At 53.2% G+C, this 20,070-nt stretch overlaps 1 protein-coding gene across 2 annotated transcripts in view; it reads left to right on the plus strand.

Moving 5' to 3' along the window:
- Positions 1-20,070, plus strand: part of RhoGEF64C (Rho guanine nucleotide exchange factor at 64C) — a 128,527-nt gene that overhangs the window by 73,499 nt on the left and 34,958 nt on the right. For both annotated transcript variants that reach the window (XM_089544333.1, XM_089544334.1), the window contains exon 2: positions 4,520-7,181. In XM_089544333.1, coding sequence (XP_089400459.1) covers positions 4,586-7,181 — 2,596 coding nt within the window. In that variant the 5' untranslated portion in view covers positions 4,520-4,585. The remainder of the gene's footprint in view (positions 1-4,519; positions 7,182-20,070) is intronic.

Here is a 20,070-nt window from a genome sequence, read left to right on the forward strand (position 1 = left end):
ACTTGAAAATATACTTAAAAGCATACGCAAACCATGAGCGTTAGCATACGCAAAGCATAAGCGTTGGCATACGCTGACACAAGCAAACTTGTAAGCATACAAAAGCCGAACGCGACCAAACGTAGTCATTGTTAGAAATAGTGTAGCTCCGCTTATATAAGAAGTTGTGACAGTGTTACTTCACTGAGCTATAACAGTATATGCGTTAACCAGAGTCTTATCACGGACGAAAATCCGCAAGGTGGCTTTTCCACATGTCACAGGTGAGCAACCAGGATTGCAATGCTCTCACTAAAAGAGTCGCATAGGCGACAGGACGAGGGCCATAGGTGTGGACCTGAAGTAAGAAACACGTCTGGGGAGAGGGAGACAAAAAACTTCGCGCTTTCGGCTAGTAGTAACTGCCGAAATCAGACAGTTACCCATCTTGCTTGGGGATCATGTCTGTTTTGTGGAAAAGCCTGCATGCGGGATTTTGAACAGCCAGGTACTGCGGAAGGTGCAGGCCCGTTCGTTAACCTGCTCGAAGTGCCCGCGAGCCGAGGTTTAGAGGTCCGAAGAGAAATTGCGGCCTCCTTCAGACTCGCTCTCAGCGGCAGGACGACCCAAGGGGCTGCATGCTGCCGTTGTTCTCGCAGGGATCGCAGCGCCGCCGCTGCTGCTGCCTAATCGTGCACTGGCCGCTCTCGCGGCAGCAGCCCCCCGCACACACACACAAGCAAACACGCATACCGGTTCCCTAGGGGTTAGCACGCGCTGCCGCTGCATTACCGGCCGCCGCAAGAAGCGGGCCACCATTGCGGTGTGCGCTTGCTGTGTTACAACGCCGTATACGGCTGTGCTTGTGAAACAACGGGAGAAATAACCGCGTGTTGTCAACGCTGTCAGATGCTGCCTTGCGCAAGTCCCCCATTCGTCCTCAGTGTTTTACCGACCCTTGTAAAAATTGTCTATAGACTTTCTACAGACTTCTTACGGACTCTATTGCCTTCCTATAGATATTTCCTTTTGTCTATTCATAGTCTATAGGAGTGATTCATGTGACGTCACGGGCGCATTTTGTTGTCCAAGGTGCGGCTTCACTGGTGCCGGCCGGAGCAGGAGGCGATAATCTTATTAGACACGCACGCGGCCATTCGCTTGTGCTTCACGGCAACAAAATGGCGGCCGCCGTTACGTCGGTATAGGCTGTCTATAGACAAAAGACTACTAAAAGTGTATGGCCACAAGGGTACAGATTGTCTAAAGACTGTCTATACGATTTGCATTTTCTATAGACTAGTCTATACACTGCCTAAATAAATGTTTGTAAGGGGTGGATGTCTTACTCTTCATCGATCAATGGGTGCATGTCATGCCATTACCTATATAGTACATGCGGTGATATGAGAGGCACAGCCTTTAACAAAAACATATACAGCCCAAAGAGTTTACCTTTAAGCCGTACTGTGGGGCTCCCCCTGGATAGTCGTAAGGATGGGTGAAGGCGACCGTGGTTTCCATCATCGAGAGATTTGAAACGCTGACGGTACAAACATTTTGGGCTATGTATTTTTGACAAAGGCTGTACACAGCAGTGCATAGTGTGTGTGCGTTCCTTTTTATTTTCTGTGGTGTAATTTCCTTGCTACCACAAGTAATATTTAACTACCGCATGTTCATACACTGAACATGACACTGTGGGTCTATGAGGGTCACCTCATTGTAGCGAATGGCTCCGAACTGCATTCCCACCGCGCGGCCCTTGAACATACACTAAAAGATCGGTACATGCAGGCTCCTTTGCACTTCGTATGCAGATAAATATGGCCGGCTGTGATCGAGACTCATAGCGCCGGTCTAGAGACAGCAGCAGCTAGCAGGGATAAGGATGCCCTAGGCGCCGAACTGCGGCGGAGGGTATGCTGCGGGAAAAAGACACGCCCCTCTCATTTATACGTCGATCGATACGCGCGAGACCCGTTATTTCAACTTTCAATTACGCTTCTCGAAGTCGGATTGCGGAAACGCTCCTCTCTGGCCGGCATGCGAAACCGGAAACGTGTGCAGTGAAACGAGACCTGCTATAGAGCGCTAGCGATTATTATTATGGCATTCCAGACTGACAGGCAGCCGCGAATAGCTGCTGCCGTAACAACTGCCGAGCAGGCACTCGAGCCGCGAACGGCACTTTCCTCTTCATACGGGCACGTATACGTCACTGGAATTCATCTAAAAACGCCAGCGCGACGGTCAAGGAAGCGCGGAGAACTCGCTAGGCCTGAACAGCATGAGGAATAACACCTTCTTAAGCTCCAACACCATGTGGTCGTAAGTTACGTCTTGAACGCGCTTACCACTTTACAATTCAAACTAACGTCGTCGTAGGGACGGAGCGAGCAAGCGCTCGGGGGAACTCCCCGCAAATTTTGACGGGTGCGTTTGTCACAATGCGCGCATTCCGCCCGTTAAAACGACAAGCTAACGCGGCGAGCGTGGACGACGCAACACTGCACACTAGTCCGGCCGCGCTTTTCTCGTTATTTTTTCTTCTTTATCGCATGACACCACCAGCGGCAACAGCAGCGATTACGCCAGCAGGAATGCCGCAAATGTCCTGCACATGCATCTACGCTTTTTTTTTCTTTCCTCCCCACCGCGCCACCCGGCCGTCTCCTTCTCGTCTTATTCTGTCCGGGCGCGAGCGAGCGCAGACATGGCTCGTCGTTTCCTCGAGTCTGCGGTGCTTTCGCATTAAGGACTGGGCTGGAATTTTTCTAGACACGCGGCGCGCCACTGGCTGACTGACGATTCGGCGAGAGCAGCGAACCATCAGCCGCAGCGGTGGCAACACGCTGACGAGCCCGAGAGGCACAACCCGCGCATTACGGAGACGCGCCATTACGGGAGCACGCCGTGGAGCGCGTGCCTGATTGGGTCATAATAATCACCGCCGGAAATAGGAGCGCGAAATAAAGCAAGATTCCAGGTAGCGGCGCGAAGCGAGAGCCCGCGCTCACGCTTCTGCAATCGCGGTCGAGGATATAGCTCAAGAAGCCGAGCGTGCGCCAGCAGCCTCGAAGGCGCGTTATGCTCTACACACTTTATGCAGGGGGTATATGCATCTTTGGATCGGCAGCCTGTCTGCACGTTGCATCTCTCGGTGCGCGCACCGGACGCTAATGCATGCAGGAGGACTTTCGAAGGTTATCCGGCCATCTTTTTATCGAGGCGGCGGGTATATGTAGCTGCGGAGTTCACGCAGAAAGAAGAGAGAAGCGCGATTCCTCCAGATGCGCTCTCTCTCCCCCTTCCCCGCCCTTCCCCCTCGACTCTCCCTGTATTTGTTTTTCCCCGCTTGCTCATTAACTGCCTGATATTTCCTCATAAGCAGGAGTTACTTTCTTCTCCCACACGCATTACACGACTCTGCGTTAGGGCCGGCAAGGCTCCAGTGCGAAAGATAAATAGTACAGTTGTTAACGAGCCTGGCGAGTGTCCAGGCTCGCGGGACTTGCCTCGGCAGGCTCGCCGAGATATAAAGAAAGCCTCGCGTGCTGCACGGCCCGAAACGTGCAAGGGTTTCGCTCGCACGCATCCGTGACGCTGTGTAGACGCAATCGCAGCGCGGACTTGTAATGCGAACAGCACGCGAGCAGGCTGCCGACGACTCGCCTCGCTTTGAGCCGCGGGTGTTTCTCTATGGTGTGAGGGTCAAGACAAACGGCTGTCTCATTAACGGCCAAAACAAGCGAGTCCGGCAGCTGCAAATGTTTGATATCACGCGCGAGAGGTTGCGCTCCTCGTGTTCCCAGCCAAGGCTACGGTTGGCTTCGTCACAAGTCGTGCTCTTTGTCTATGCAAATGTGAAAGCAGTGACCATTAACAGCCCGGTCGGTGGTTACCAGTATGCGGCGCTGTATCACCCGGACTCTGCCTCAACGCTTGCTTTCTGTTTTGTTGTCTCATTCATTGTTCGGCGTCCGCATAAGCCTGTAGCAGGGCTGACTCTAAAATGGCGCCGAGGCTTCCTCGTGCCGAACAAAGCACTGAAGCGTGCCTCCTGGCGGGCGCAATGGCCGGTGCTGCAAGGGTACTGACTCCTTTCCGCCTCGTGTGCTTCCACAGTGCAGGCGGAACGGACACGGCGGGATTCCGCCGACCGCTGAGAGTCCCCGCAGGAGAAAAATATTTACTCAAGTTCAATGACACCTTGTTCGCCTGGTACACGACGATGGAAAATGTGGGTAGCAAAGAGGAAAAGACAGCTGCTTTCCTGCCGGCGAACGTTTCGTACGGTGAACTACTGCATAATTGCCAGCAAGCGTTTGTACCAAAGCAGACTCTGCATAATATCCGAACACGTTGACGTATACTTAGAAGACGCAGCTATCATTCGGGGTCAGCTCACGCACGTGTGTTAAACTAAGTGGCGAGCAAGCAGATCGGCTGTCTTTCGCATCGGATTGTGTACACTTGATTTGGCCGTGCCCGATTGCCCGTGTTCCTGTCTGACCGCGTTCTCCTCCTTTTGGCGCAGGTTGCCCCCGGCCAGCTGACGGCCCCCGTCGTCGGCATGCGTCCGCGGCCTCCTCTTCTCTGAGCCATGTCCAAGATGCGGCAGCCCAAGTACGGCACCCTTTCAGCGGTTCCCGTCGGCCTGTACGGCGACCCCCGCTGCTATGGCTCCGTGCGGGGCTGCTGCCGCAGGCCCGGCTGCACGTGCGGCCGCCGGCCCGAGATCGATGACGCCGCGCTCTACTACCACGTCCTGGGGGCCTCTTCGCTGGGCGCCGCGTCTCTGGGCAGGGCCTCGCTCGGGCGCGGACACGCTCCCAGGCGCCGCTCTGCCGCCAGCGTCGTCCACGGAGGAGGGGCGGCAGCCGACGTCTACCTGGCCGCGGCAGCCGCCAGTGACCCTCTGCTACGGAAGTTGAATCGCAAAGACCGCTTCAGCTCGGTCTCATCGCGTAGGTCGATCCTCGAGTGTGACGTCACGGCGTACGATCTCATCAAGAAGTACCTGCGCACGCCGGCGGCGCCAGACAGCGACGACGACGACCTCAATTGCAACGTGCTCCTGAACGGCGGAAAGAAGAACGGCTCCAGCGCCGCCATCAAACCTGGGTCCCCACCTTCGCGGCAGTCTCCCGCCAAGAATGCTGCCGTGTCGCGACCTCCGGCCAGCCTCGAACTCTGGCCCGAGGAACCGGACCCGGACTACGACGAGGACAGCGACGTGGGCCTGGAAGCAGGCCGCTTCAAGGACCTTAAGATATCCTACTCGCCGCCGCTCGTGCGCAAGGTGTCGGCGCCAGCGGCCGCCAAGACACGCGCAGAAGGTTCCTCGTCGTCCACTCGGCGCTCCCAGTCCTGCTCGCCAGTGCGGCCCGCCACCGCCAAGAGTCCGACGCTGAGCAGTCAGCCCAGGGGTATTCTGAAGAAGAAGAAGGCGCCGGAAAGGAAATCCCTCAATGCCACGCACAGGGGCCGCTCGTCTCACGGGACGTACAAGAAGGTCACCTTCCAGGAGGGCGCGTCTTCTCAGGCGTGGGAGGAGGAGCCCTGGGAGAACCCGCACGAGGCTCGGCCCGAGGCGAAGAAGACGCGCCCGCGCCTCGATTCCTCCTGGGAGGCAGTGGCGGTGTCCACCAAGGCCCGCCCGGCAACGTACGTCAACGGACAGAGCACCACGAAGCGGCGTCACGCGACCGCGCCCGGTTCGTCGGCGAGCAGTGCAGCGGAAGGTGCTCAGACTCGCAAAAGCGAAGCTGCAGCGGTTCTGAAGGTCGATTCCAAATTTGAGCCCGGAGGCGACACGTACGCAGAGAGAAGGCTGCCGCCGAGGGAAGAGAAAAAGGTTGGAAAGGCCGAACTAAAACTGGAGCAGAGGTTCAACACCGAAGTTCGAGTGAGAGGAAATCATAAGGTGGAAGTAAAGCCCCAGCCACGTATAGATATTAGAATAGAGCACACAAGTGAGAACCAAAGTCCAAAACTTGACCAAAAGTCAGCGGTAGTCTCTGTGAGTCCCGCAGTGAGCTCCGATTCCGAGCCAGAAAGGCAGTATCATCAGGTTAATGGTTCCTTCTACAGTAAAGGTGAGGTAAGCGTCAATTGTGATGTGCGATCAAGTTCCGGTAGCCATGGAACCAACATCAACGTCGTACCTTGTAGCGAAGGAAAGGGCATTTCTCTAGAGGTCAACGGCAATGACAGCCCCTGCAGCAGCTACGAAGCTGATGCTGACTACGAGGTTATTTCCAGCTACAACTCACAGGACACTAAACTTGCAGGAAAAGATGTAGTAAAAGTTGCTGTCGAAGCTGAAAACAAGGTGACGGAGAAGAAGTCCCATCCTCTACAAGAAGGCGTCCTCCGAGAAGGAAGCGATGATCAAAAAGAAGAATATAAGTCATCAATCCAAGGAGCCTCTGAGGATGAGTACTCGAAGGAAACGCACGATGACCATGTCAAGAGTGATACACCAGATAAAATATCAGAAAGTCCTCGAAGCCCACAACTGGTTTCGCCTCCTGTGAGTCCGAAACCCGTTTCGTACGGCCGAGATTCTCCAAGTGAACGCTACGATGGTCAAGTCACATCAAGCCATGACGTATCACGAGGTTCCAAACAAGACGTTGTCATTGGTTTGGAAGCGAGCAGTACAACAAGTAAAACAGAACCAGGGGTTAAAAAGTCCTCAAAGCCTCAGGCGCCACCTGTACCAACCCAGACGCCGATTGTTCCAGAGGCTGGGCCAGAGAAGGCTTCGCTGCAGGTTAGTGATCGCGAGGATGTAAAAGGCCAAGTCCTTCTTCGACAGAACGCAGAGCCGGTCACCGAGAATGCTCCACTAACACAGGGTCCAGAGATTAAGGATGCCTCGAAGAGCACAAGGCCGGAGTGCCCTGCCCGGAAGAAGCACGATGTTCAGAAGAACTCAAGAAACGATGCTTCAAAAGACCCCAAGTCTTCGCAGCCTCGGGAAGGAAAGTTAAGCCAACAGCGAAACACAAAAACAAACACCTCTAAGGACTCGAGGATCTATCAGAAGGTCGGTGTCAAGGTGCTACCCACGAAAGCAGAGGCCACCTCTGACTTGAAGCTGTCCTTGCCGATGGAACATCGGATATCCAGACCGCTGTCACCACCTCCACCAATCCCAGCTGGCTCTGCTTCGCCAAGACGAGTATCTGCCGGTGAGTACGAGTCTTGCTGCTATACTTCTTTGTGTTTAAAGCAATCGCAAATCACTTCCTTTTACAGACTCTACTTACATCAGCCACCGCCTATGGCTAATCTATTTTGCCGGCAGCAAATTTAGAGCACCTCTTTTTTTCACTCTCGGCCGCACAGAAACCTGCCTCGGTGGCTCGCTACTAAACAAATGCGCGCCGCCAGACGCTGAAATCTGCGTCCGTATAATCCGAGCTAAAGAAATGTGCCCGTCCGCATTTAACGGGCTCATTTCAGGAGCGAATTCGATGGGCGCTTGCGCCAGCTTCCCGTTCGGTTCGCGCCAATTCGGAATCGCGGCCCACATCACGAGGAGACGGAGGCGAAACTCGTCCAAACAACAGGTGGGGAGGAGGGGCGGGGGGGGGGGGGGGGGTGTTCTGCTAGCGAAAGCGTGAGTGTGTATACGTTCTGCCGCTCGGCCCGAACGAGAAGGCGCGGCCCGTCATCAGCAATGCAGCTCGCGCGAAAGCAACCGCGGCGCCGCCTTCTTTACAGCGAGAGTAGCCGCAGCAGGAATGATGCACTGCCTTCCCGCTACGAAAAGCAAAACGAGAGAAATAAGCAGTTGACGGCGGGCCTCGCCCATTCATTGAGGCACACACACATACACGACGAGAGCGCCGCACCGCGAGACGAAGCAACAGCGGCGGCAAGCGGGTCATGCTGCGGCGATGGCGGCTAGGAGGCCTGCCAGCCGGCTGGCGAGCAATCTAGGCCTCCCGCACCGTTATGTCGGGGGGGCTGCCGACCAGTCTTGCCGATCGGGCCAGCACGCTCGCCACGCAGCCGCCGTGCAGCACCTCGCAATCCCCCCCTGCACCATTCCCATCTTCTTTCCCCCGTTGCATTGGCCGCTGCCTTCTTTGGGACGCGCTGCACGACGTACGGCGGCGGAGACAGCGTTGAGCCGCGGTGGGCGCAGCGGCGACGTTCTCATCTTGCCTGAGGGCACCGTGTGCGCGACGGCGACAGAGCGCTCTTAATGCTTGGTTTGTTCGCGGACCATATAGCGGAGGGCATTTCCTGCTCGAGCCCTTATTATGATGCATGCGAACTTTAATGGGCCGCCTTTATAAATAGTCGCGATAAAAGCGGTCAGCCCCGTCGCTTCGTCGTTGTTCCTTGCGTATATATGTCGAGCACGAAATAAAGGCAATAACGGGAAAGAAGAAAGGGGGAAAAAAAGAAGTAGCGGTAAAAGTGGTCGATCCGGGCGGACTACATAATGCTTGCTATTCTGCGCACTATGGTCTTGCAGACACTTAGTGCCTTCTCTTCAGAACGTGACCTTATACTTTGAATTTTAACTAAGCCAAAAACAGCTCGTGCATATGTTAGCAGGCGGGATTAGGACTAGTTTATTATTTTTTTTTATACGACGCCTTGCTTGTTCACTTGTGTACTGCTCTTCACTGCTCTGTTCTCGACCGGCCACTGAATTTCGAGTTCCATACACCACGTGTTTCAGGAGAGACCGCGTAATTACGCTTTCTAAATTCTACAAACAGATATGGCTATTACTGATGGTCAGCTAAAAATCTTTAATTGTGTCCAGTTTCCTGTAATAGTTAAAAAGTTCACTGTTACATTATTTGAACAGCTTTCTAGCTGACGCAATTCACCAGTTTTTTTTTCTTTTTTATGTCCGCCAACATTCGTATTTTAATGCCGACAACCCATCTTTTTACCACAAAAAGCCTATCTTTAAAGATTAGTGGCGGGCTTACCTGAAACTAACCTGAAAACCAACGTTTTCCATAAATGAAAATGCAGCTGCCATTATCTCTTCCCGAAAATCAGGGCGGTAGTCCATCCGCATGCTTGGGAGACATTCTGTTCATTAATTCAGGAAACATTTCTTGGTTCTTTTTACTTTTTTTTTTCAGTAGATGTCTTTGTATGTACAGGTGGTTAATCCACAAGCAAGAGTGAAAAACGCGCTTCTTCCTTTAACTTTCAAACAGCTTTCGGTTGAACGAAAATATGCCCTGAAAACATTTGCGACTTCAGCGCAAAATTATACAACACAATTCGCTCCTGCGTGCAAACTGACTATTCGTTTTCATATTGGAGCTGCAAACACATTGCGCAACGAAACATCGTGCAATAAGCCGAATCTCGGCTGAACTTGAACGCTTCTTGAAGGCTTCACTCACTGCCCGTTGCTGACCTTGTATTCACGGGGCTTCCACAATAACGGCGTCACAGTTCCTCGAACTAGTAGAGTATAGACGACAGCCCGCAATTTCGAAAAGCGTCACCCCCCCCCCCCCCCCCCCCTTTTTTTTTCTCTCTTTTTGCGCCTCGCAACTCTTCGGCTCGTGTTTTCTTAACTGCTTTCGCGACGAAGCAAACTATAGGGAACAGTTACATCCGCTGAACCGAATACCGAAGACCGGCGTCTTTCCTCCTCGGTTCCCGTCGGGCGTCCCCGATTAGGGGCTACCCGTCCTCCTTCGCCCGGAGGCATCGGCAAATCAATGAAGCGTCTTCTGGGCGCTCGCCCTACACGACTGCCAAATGACGCCCTAGTTGAGTCGTCGCTGCACTCATCAAAAATAATGCCCTCGCGTTTTCCCGAGGAGAGCTCGTTGAGAGGAGCTGTTCCGTCACGCACGCAGGCTACTCGGTCGCGCTTGCCAGCTGAGCATCGTCGCGTATTATATGCCTCGACGTCCAATTCCGGAATCGAAGCACCTGTGTACTTGGGCACTCGGCGCTAACGGCGCCTAGCAGAGTGCCCACTCGGAGAGGGGCAACACGTGAGAGGGTGGCGGATGTCGCCGATCGACCACGCTCACGGAAATCTGTGTCACGCTAAACGAGAGGCACGGGAGGTGTGTTTGCGGGAGCAGTCAGTCACGTCTAGACTACACAGAGAGCTCTGTCCACATCCAGGTCAAATTAGGCGGCCGGAACTAGAGCGGATCTGCGCCTGAATGAACAATGGGGGACTTTGTTCTACGCCGGCGCGAATATTGACGCCACGCTGAGACCGGTCGTTCTCCAAACGTCTAAAGGCCGAGGTACGGACCTGATAGCGTTGCGATGCGCAAGCATGGAGCGTACGTCTGACGTAATCGTCGGCGAAGGGTGCCGCCGAGGCCTCGCAGGTCGGGTTGCAGCAACGAGTTTCGAATGCGCTCCAGGCACTGCCTCTGTAGATCTGTGGCGTCTAGTTAAACACTCAGCGTGAGGTCGCGGGTTCGACCCGGCCGCAGTGGCGGCCACATTTCGGTAGAGTCGAAACGCAAAAACGCTCATTTGCTGAGATTTTTTCGCTGCTCGTTAAGCGACGTCAGGTGTCGAAAGTAATATGCAGCTCTCCACTGCATGCTGCTTTGCCACGTTTTGTAGTCCCTAAAAGCGGCTATGGCCAACACTGTTCGGTTAAGCTGCTTGTAGAGACATACGCGTAAATAAACATCAATACATCCCTTTCAAAATTCGTTGAGTTGGCTTTCCCCTCACTACACGTTGCCCTACTAATGGCGCCAGTGACCCTCGGTAAAACGAGCAGTAATGGTAAAATTTGCACTTTGCTGTTATACATATATGTATAGGTTCACGTGGAGAGTATCACGGGAACCTCGTCGACATATTCTGTTTCAAAAATCGCGCGAATTACAGCCATATATTGTGTTTTAAAAATCTTCTCTTCCGCCATTAGCATAGCGCGTGCAGAAGTGCATGCAGTGAAGCCTACTTAACATTTCCGAAAGGAGTCCTCTGACACAGCTCAGGTCTCCACTGAGTACAAAGGATCCTTTCTTACAAGGGCTAAGAGAAAACACGCACCGCTGCAGCCGTCAACTGAGTAGAGGACAAGCAGAATTACGCTCTGACGGAAATGTGCCGCGAAGAACTCTCGTCTGGACCGGCGCTCGCTCCGGCCGCGAGCGTCCTTCCTACTTTTACGGTCAGAGGCTAAGTTGAGCGGTTTAGCGGCCCGCCGCGGCCGCATGTCACTCCGCGGTGCCGTTTGAGCAACACCGCGCGGACACCACCGCAGCATGCGCGTAGTTAAAACTAATCGCCGTGCGGGCGCGCCGCGGTGTCGGCCTCGCCAGGACTCGCGGGGAGCTCCACGCCATGCGTTACTCTCTCCCAACGTGGCTTCGCGCGAGCGCGCGCGACGGGGTCGACTTTGGCGCGTGACCCCGTGCGGCCTCAAAGGCGCGCGCAGGCCGCTAGGCGTTTAAAAGTACCTCGCGGCGGCCACTTTGAAACGCATTAACTCGCCACACACAAACACTCGGGCCCGTCTGAGAACACTTTCACACGTCCACATGCGCACACGGTCCAGACTCGAATGTGCCCTTAAACGTCGATAGCGAGCGACACAGTGAAGAAATAGGTGCACCTCAGAAGGGAGAGAGTGAACGTGGGGGAGGGAGAACGTGTGGCTGTGTATAAGGGGCGTAATTTTCGGGTGAGGGTTGGTCTCGACGCCTCAGCGGCTCCGAACGCGCGGCTAATGCAGCCTAACGCTCGTAATGGCGCGCCATCGGTGAGGTACTGCGACCGCAATCGCGTCTGGTCGTGGAGGAGGAACAGGCAGCGCTGTGGGAGCTGGCTCTCTCTTCTTTATTTTTATTTTTTATTTTCATTCTATCGCATTGTTTCGTCACAGTCGCGCACACGTATGCCGCTATCTAGATACTGAAGCCTAGGCCTGCGGCTGCACATACATGCATTGTGCCGAGACCGGGTCATATACGAACGGCCCGGAATGCCTGCATCACTTATATCGAGACTTATACCGCGCACCGGTCGACGCAACCTGAATAACTCGTTTCACGTGGTGGCCGGCAGTCACCGCGGACCGGAGACACTGCATGTCAGGAGCGCGCTTGAGTGAAGCGCGTGGCATTGCGGTACAGCGGCGATTGCATGTGTGGGGCCCGTGGGAAAAGTTCGACGAGCAGTCTTGCGAGATGTTTTGGTAGATCTAGGCCGGTTAAACCGTATAAAACGGAGTCACCCTTATTCTCGGCGCGCTATGTAAATTTTGTACATCCTGTAAAACATTCAGTGGCGTACAAATGAGTGAGCCGAAACATTTGTCAAACCTGAGTTGAAATGAACGGAAGACAGCTACATGACCGAGACCTGTAGCGCGTGCTGGCGACTCCCTACTTTCAGCGTTTCCCGGCGCTGGTCACGAGAGTCTCTACAGGTGTCTTAAATGCTGCCGCATTCAGCCACTTCTCTTTTTCATGGTGGGCAGCCCGCTGACTGTCACGTGACGCATTCGAAAACCCCTTGAGCTGTCTGAAGCGCCGTATAGCGCTCGGCGTTCTTCAGTGTCCTTCGCTAATATTCGCGGCGCTGAACGAAGGGATGAAAGATGATTGCCGCCGCGGTGGCTCAGTGGTTATGGCGCTCGGATGCTGACCCGAAGGACGCGGGTTCGATCCCGGCCGCGGCGGTCGAATTTCGATGGAGGCGAAATTGTAGAGGCCCGTGTATTGTGCGATGTCAGTGCACGTTAAAGAACCCCAGGTGGTCGAAATTTCCGGAGCCCTTCACTACGGCGTCCCTCATAGCCTTAATCGCTTTGGGACGTTAAACCCTCATAAACCAAACCGAAAGATGATGAAGACGACAATATCCAACGTAAAACGCGAGAGGATGTGGCAATCAGAGCTCTTAAGAGCTGCTGTGTTTGCTCCTCCACTGGTTCAAATCTTGCTAGAGGCAAAAGTTCTTTTTTTTTTTCTGTTGGACGCCATTCGGACAGCACGTTTCGGAATATTTCGTATAAGTTCGGCTTCACGTTCGGCATCAGGTCCGCCCTCATGTTCAGTGTCAGATTCTCTGGGGTTTCCGGGTGATGTTCGCCTTAATTTTCCGGGGGTGAGAGCTAAGAGCCTTCCATGCTCAAAACCTGGCGCACGCGAGTCCCAGCATTCATTTTCTGCATTAAAAGTGATACGAAACGTCGACCAGAGCCAAAGTTCGATCAAAATATACGTGCTGCCATCGTGCCTCCACGAGCAACACAGCCCCGTGCCATTACTTCTCGGAGTGCAGTCGGCGCCGATATCAGGTCTGGCAGGCGAGCTCGTTTACACTTCTAAACGAGGTGCCAAGCAGCGTTTAGGGAAGAACCAAGCGCGTGTTCTGTGTGGCTCGAAAGCGGCTTTCGGCTAAAGGAAACAATATGTAAAAGTCGAGCTCTGTAGTGAGCATTTAGACAGCCAGGCCCGTGCCCGCTTATGAGGTTATTCAGAGAGAGAGATAAGGGCCGCGTTTCCGACGTAATTACCACAGCTGCAACCTTTCCCTTTTCAGCTGCAGCGTTAACGAGACAAGACGATACGCGTGTGAGGAAAGAGGGGGAAAGAGAGAAAGTATACACCAAGCCGAACGCGAGTGACGTAATCAGCCGCCAGCTAGCGGCCCAATTATCCTGTCCGGGAGGTAGTAGGCCGTTGTTTCGCCGACCAAGGTTGCGGTATGCCCGTGGCGTCAACGCACTGCCCTGCTCGGCCGTTTTGTAAGAGGAAAGAAAAGAGACCGCGCGCCAGCAGGTCCCCAAGGCGGATTCAGGGGGCGGTTCGCGCGGCCATTATACGCGAGAACGCCGCGTGCTGTTGTGCACGACGCCGTGGGGGCACCGTCGCTCGGACGCTGTGGCCGCCCTGTCCTGCATGCACTGGACACCCGCGCGGCCGGCAACAAAGCCGTGGGCGCTCGCGCAGGAGGTTTGATCGCCGGTACGTGCGGAAGACGTGAAACTGTCCCTGCGTATACGCAACATGTGGTACCCCGTATGCGCAACATACGCTATCCTGGCTACCCTTCATACACAACATGCATGCACCAACCACCCTGTATACTCAGCGTGCGCTAACCTGAATACTTAAAATGCGCTACCCTGTACACGAACCATGCACTACCCTGCATACGCATCATACACTGCCCTGTACACAACCGTTCACTGGCGCACGCTTGCGTGTCAACATGGAGTATAATAGTATTTCTGTTTAACATCGAACGCAGTGTTTCAAAATAAGCGTGCCAAATACTGTCACTTGACACATTACGAGAGTGAAAGTGCTTTCCTTCAGGATATTTGCATTAGCATTTTTTGCAGCTTGGTGGTGCATAGTATCCGTTTAGCACAATCCCCGATTATGGGACAGGAAAAGTGAACTTATTCATTTTCATAACTGCAGTAGCTCCTCTCTGATGAATATAAACGCTCGCGCGGGGAGGCAAGCGCTATCGATCATCTATTTGGCGCGCTATCGATCATCTATTGACAGAACTAAGTGATACTCTTTCATCCGCTCAAGAGTGAAAACAAAGCTGCCATAAACTTAAAAGTCCCTCCTCCTTCAAGAACTTCTCCATAGAGTGTCGCACAATCGTGCTGGTCGGAAATCTTTCTGCATAATCATTTCTCGTGGGCAAGTCAGCTGTACTCCGCCCTCAAATGCAGTGAGAAAATTCGCAAGCAGGCTTTCCCACATACTACAGTTTGCCAAAGATGACGCAGTATAACTCTCTTAAGGATTTTCAAAGAGAAAACGTGCAGCATAAGATCAAATAAAAAACCTGTACGGCCGCGATGGCTCAGCGGTTGGTAGTCGGTTGCTGACCTGAAAGATGCGGGTTCGATACCAGCTGCGACAGTCGTATTTAGTTGAAGGCGGAATGCTAGAGGCGTGTGTACTGTGCGACGTCGGTGCATGTTAAAGGACCCCAGGTGGTCGAAATTATCCGGAGACCTCGACTACAGCGTTCCTCATAGCCTGAGTCACTTTGGGGCGTTAAACCCCATAACACACACACACACACACACAAAAATTGTGCGCAGTCACGTTGGGAACTTAGGATCGCCCGAAGCACGTGGTCGGCCATCTTGTTTGTGCCAACGGCGTCTTGTGAAAAAGCCTACTTCCGGTATTCCGCACGAGGTTAATAGAGCAAACGCATGCGTTACCAAAAGGGTTTAAACGAGGCTACTGGCGCTTTCAAACCGAGTAGTCACGAAGTGCTAGCCGGCGAATCAAAGCCACCGCCATGGCTGTCACACCTGCGACAAGCTTGTACACCTAAGCACTTTCTTGCACTCTTCTTAGACGTGCCGCTCAGTACGCACGCGCGCACAAACATCGGCTTCCTACTGCGCGAGAAGTTTCAGCAGCCCCAGCGACAGGGAGTGGGGATGAGGAGCGGGGGGGGGGGGGGGGGGGGGGGGTGCTTTTCGAAGTAGGCTAGAAGGGCTGAAAGCGCCGTCGCTGCGCGGCCGTCTCTCGCAATCCGCCCCACAACGGTACTCGCTCTAAGACACCGCGTGCCCACTGTTGCTACTGCTTCTGCTGCTGTCGCGTGTGGCGTAATCCTGCAGAGATGCGCGCGCGCTTCCGTCTCGCCGCGTGACAATTCGGTCAAACCCGCGACGGCCCTCTTCGCGTCGGCACGCGGTGACGGAACCGCGTCACCCGCCGGGGCTTTCAGAGAGGCGCGCATGCGAGAGCAGTACACTTGACCTGTCTGCGACCTTTCGTATGTGGCCGCGCATTATATAGTGTGCGGACGAAAGAGCCGGGAAGTGCTTCCAGCTTGCGCACCCGGCCGCAGTGCTGAAACACTTGGCGCCTGAGGCGCGTTGAATGGAGAGAGAGACCGTTTTGCAAGGCGCTTAGAAGCGGGCGCCGCGAATGGACAAAGGCGCGTCTCCACTTCCATGCGCCGGCGACTATCGAAAGAGCGTTGCCCACCGCAGCCGTCGCGCGCTCAGAGTGCGGCCGCCCCTAGCGCTGCCCATCCCATCGCTTCAACTGTAAGGCGGCAGGTGGCGATGGAGAACCATCTCGGCCTGTTGTTGCGTGATGGCGGCGGAGCTTCTACACAGCTCGCAATTTTCGCACAGTGAGAGAAAGGCGCCACTTTGTGAAGTCGCGGGACGTTGCCCAACGGACGCGAGGAAATGTGCTTACCTTGACACGCGCGGCTTGTCCCGAGGGTGAAGTGAGGGCGAGGTCAGAGAGATTAATCGCGTCTGAACCAGCTTCGCACGCGCCTGGTTATTAAGCGCAGGGACACACGAAAAAAATTGAAAGATTTATTGCTACGTAGTAGTCAGCGCACTGGCACGGTCAGTCTGCTCCTCGTTTTCTCAATGAACGAAAGGCTAGTAGGGTGTATACTTTTCAAATCCTCGATGGTCTATTAATACCACGCAGCGGTGAACATTGCGATCGTTTTAACTAACTTTCTGGTTTACCGCTGTGCGATTATCCTTCCACTTGTGGCACGTGGTTCATCTTGTTCATCTTACGTCGAAACTGCGCCTATACCGTTGTGACCTCTGGGGTGCAGGAATTACAGAGCGCCCCCATTCTCCCCGACGCCCTTGGTCGTCCAAGCCTATCATCTCAGAGCGGGCAATTCTCCTGCGACGAAGCCATCTTAGCCGGCTCTATATGGTTTCTCCGACTTCGCGTCTCTATTTTTTTCGAGGCAAAACCCTCCTCTCATCCCTTATCACGCTATCGGCGCCCCCCTACAGCACCGCCGCCGCTGTCTCATTCCTTTCTCACCTCCTTCTCTTTCACCCAGCATTCTCGACCTCGTTGATCCTTGTATTACACCCTCGTTGCAGCCCTCGGGCCGCGCGGCCGGCGTAAGCGCAGACAGCAGCAACAGCATCGGCATCGGCTCTCTAGTTTGCCGGTCTCGTTCCAACCCGTCTCGGGCAGAATGTGTGCCGCGCGGCGGCGATTAATTAGTTGGAAAAGGTAAACGAAGGCGAAATGGGGTCGCACTCGTTATCGCCACCGCTGCCGAGCTGGTGTCCGCGAAGCGAAAGTAGCGCGGACTGCCGGAGGCGACCCGCGTTACAAACGGCGGCGACGACTTTTCTCTGCACTCACTTTCTCTGCGCGCTCTGTGCCGGCCGCGTTGGACGCCGCGCTCTCAGCTTCGAATTCGCGCTTGTTAGTTCTAGGCTACGTACGTGTACTATATATACGAAGACTAACTACGCTGCAGTGTCGTCTTCAAGTGGGCGACAACACTTCTGTGGGAACGATCTGCCGATGTGCTGTCCGCCCGTGGCTAAACGACCCGCGTCGTGTGTTTAAACCAAGACCTACTGAACTACAGACCTGCACATTTGGCACTGCTCCAGCGCGCATGTTCTAGTTCATGCCTTTCGCCGCTAGGAAAAGGCACCTACGGGAAGCGTGGCGCTACATTATACCTGTTGAACAAGATGGCCTCCTCCATTATTTGATTTCAAGCAAAGCAGTTTTGTCGTTTGTCCACGTAATCATTAACATCCATTTATCTATGCTAGGCACGGTGGTGCTGACGAAAAGAAAGCGGATAAAAAGAAAGTCGTTTTTTATACTCATCCAGAGCGAAAAAAGTCGTCATTGTGGATATTTTTATTGTTGATGTTAAGATAGCAGAAGAAGACGAAACAAATGTATTAAATATCTTGCTCAAATTGGCAAACGATGATGATGATGACAGCAGACGAACAGGTCAACCGAGCGCCCTCAACGGCCATTAAGCTAACGAAAGTTGGAGCACGCTGCTCCATAGGACCCCGCCAAATGTGCAGGTCTGTAGTTCAGTAGGTCTCGTGCCATCTGTCGCTGCTGCATGCGGCACACTGAGTAGGAAAGGAACTACACAAGGTTGACAAAACATGTCAATGCTATAAGCAGTAGACATGTCGAGCACTGCTGGCATAAAATAGTGGAATCAAAGAAATTTAATTCATTTTCAATACACACACAAAAAAAACAACAAAGAATCGCTGATAAAAAAAAACTGTATTTAGAAGTTTCGTATGGGTTAACCAGCTTGACCGCAATAAAGTGAAAGAAGGAAGTTCTACAGTGAACACTTTAGTTTCATCGCAGCGGTGGCCAGGTCGTCAGAGCCTCGGATGCGGGAAGGTGCGGGAATCGGTTCGATCCCTATAGTGCCGGTTTCCAATGGATACAAGTTATCCCCTTGCCTGATGCTCGGCTTGTCTGGGGTGAAATGCTTGGAAAATTGGTTTTCTACCTCTCCTTGAGTAGACGTAAAACACCCTGCCCTACAGCGCTCTTTGGACAAAGCTGTCCTTGCTCCGTTAAAAAGACGCTATCTTCATTTTTAGATTACATCACAAGCACGATGAATTGTTAACAGAACACCTATATTTGCAAGGCATACAGTGTGTGATGCCGTCACGCAGCACCTATACAGATTTTAACCCTTGCAATAACCTACGGAATTGCTGCCATTTTTTAATTATTTTTTCCTAGCTACAGTAGAAATTGCATACCTTCTCTAAACGACCACTAAACGCTCAGCAGTTGCTTTCGAGCTCTCGCCTGCTCTGCCCGCGGCGCCTGCGCTGCATCTGGTTTTTTTTTGGCATCGAATGAGGCTCGAGACCGACTGTGCGTAAGAAACTTTGTATATGGCCAGCCTCCCGCTTCCGCAGTTACGAAGGTCCTTTTGGGATAATGATAACACTCCTCCTCACCGTCCCCGTCTGCATATTTGAGTGTCAGGGCGTTGTGATTGCCCCACTACAGTATTTTAAAGGACTATAGACACCAAATGTTTAGCTGCGTGTTTTCTTTGTAATGATGCGTTAGAGGTCGTCAGTACACATGGATCACCCCGTGGTATTCGTCTACGATCGCTAAATAAATGAATTTCTTCTTGATGCTATTTTGGTTTCGTTTTCATTAGCTGAGCGATGGCTGTGACGTGTAGTTTACATTTAGGTCACGTGAGGCATAGAACAAATGGAAATATAACTGCTGACACATCGTTTATTACCATTCAAGCTCTTGACCCAGGCTGGCTTAAGTGTTGGAGTAAACTAACTATAACGTATTAGTGACTATATTTTAGTTTTTATGTGGCTCACGTGATTTGAACACCAACTACACGTCACAGCCATAGTTAGGTCGACGAAACCGGAACATAACAAAACATCGAAAAATTCAATTATAAATTATTTCGTGGTCTTAGTCGAATACCTCATCGTCAGTCATGTATTTTAGTGGTTAACGCAGGGACATAGCCAGGAATTTTTTTCGGGAGGGGCCCAAGGTAATTTTCAAGCTGGCGGCGGGGGGTGGAGGGGGGGGGGGGGGAGGCTTACCCCCTACCCCCCCTTCTAACGCATCATTTGAAAAAAAAAAAAAACATGCAACTAAATTTAGCGCCGTCGTTCCTTCAAGGGAGACTCATTTGGTCTGTGGACATTTGACCAACACTACGTATTTTTCTTACTGGGCTCGCCCGCGACTGGAGAGAAAGCGGAGAGCAGGCTGAGCTGCTCCATTCAGCTACTCATGCATGCAATCCTGGACACACATCACGCGCAGGATTGGAGTAAGAAGAGCCGTGGAAGATTCGCGTTAGGGAGTGGCTCTGCTGCGGCGTCGGGCACGCGCCAGCCCAGACCCCTACCGTACAAGCCACCACGGACGCTGAGAACGAGGCTCCTCGCTTCAAAGGGAACGCGGCCGTACTCTTCGCGAAGCAGGTCACTCGTGAGCCAGGCGTGGCAGAGGCCGTAACTCGGCGCGCGGTATAGTGTCCGCTCCTATATACCGCGCAGGGGGACATCATCAACTTTGCACGAACTGCGATTGCCGCCCCACGTGATGTCTCCATTCCTTTCGCTCCTTCTTTTTTTTGTTGTTGTTCCTTTTTTTTTCGAAGGGACAGATATTTCCTACCCTCTTTTATATCGATCGGTCGTGCAAGACAAAATTGGGTGACTATTGAAGACTGGAGGTTTGTCGTGTGCTCCTCCGACTACTCCCCCCCCCACTTCCCCTCCACTCCCAGCTTCATCCATCATCCCTCCTC

Source organism: Amblyomma mixtum, chromosome 5 (assembly GCF_055824585.1).
Source record: "Amblyomma mixtum isolate Tamu chromosome 5, ASM5582458v1, whole genome shotgun sequence".
Classification (NCBI taxonomy): domain Eukaryota; kingdom Metazoa; phylum Arthropoda; class Arachnida; order Ixodida; family Ixodidae; genus Amblyomma; species Amblyomma mixtum.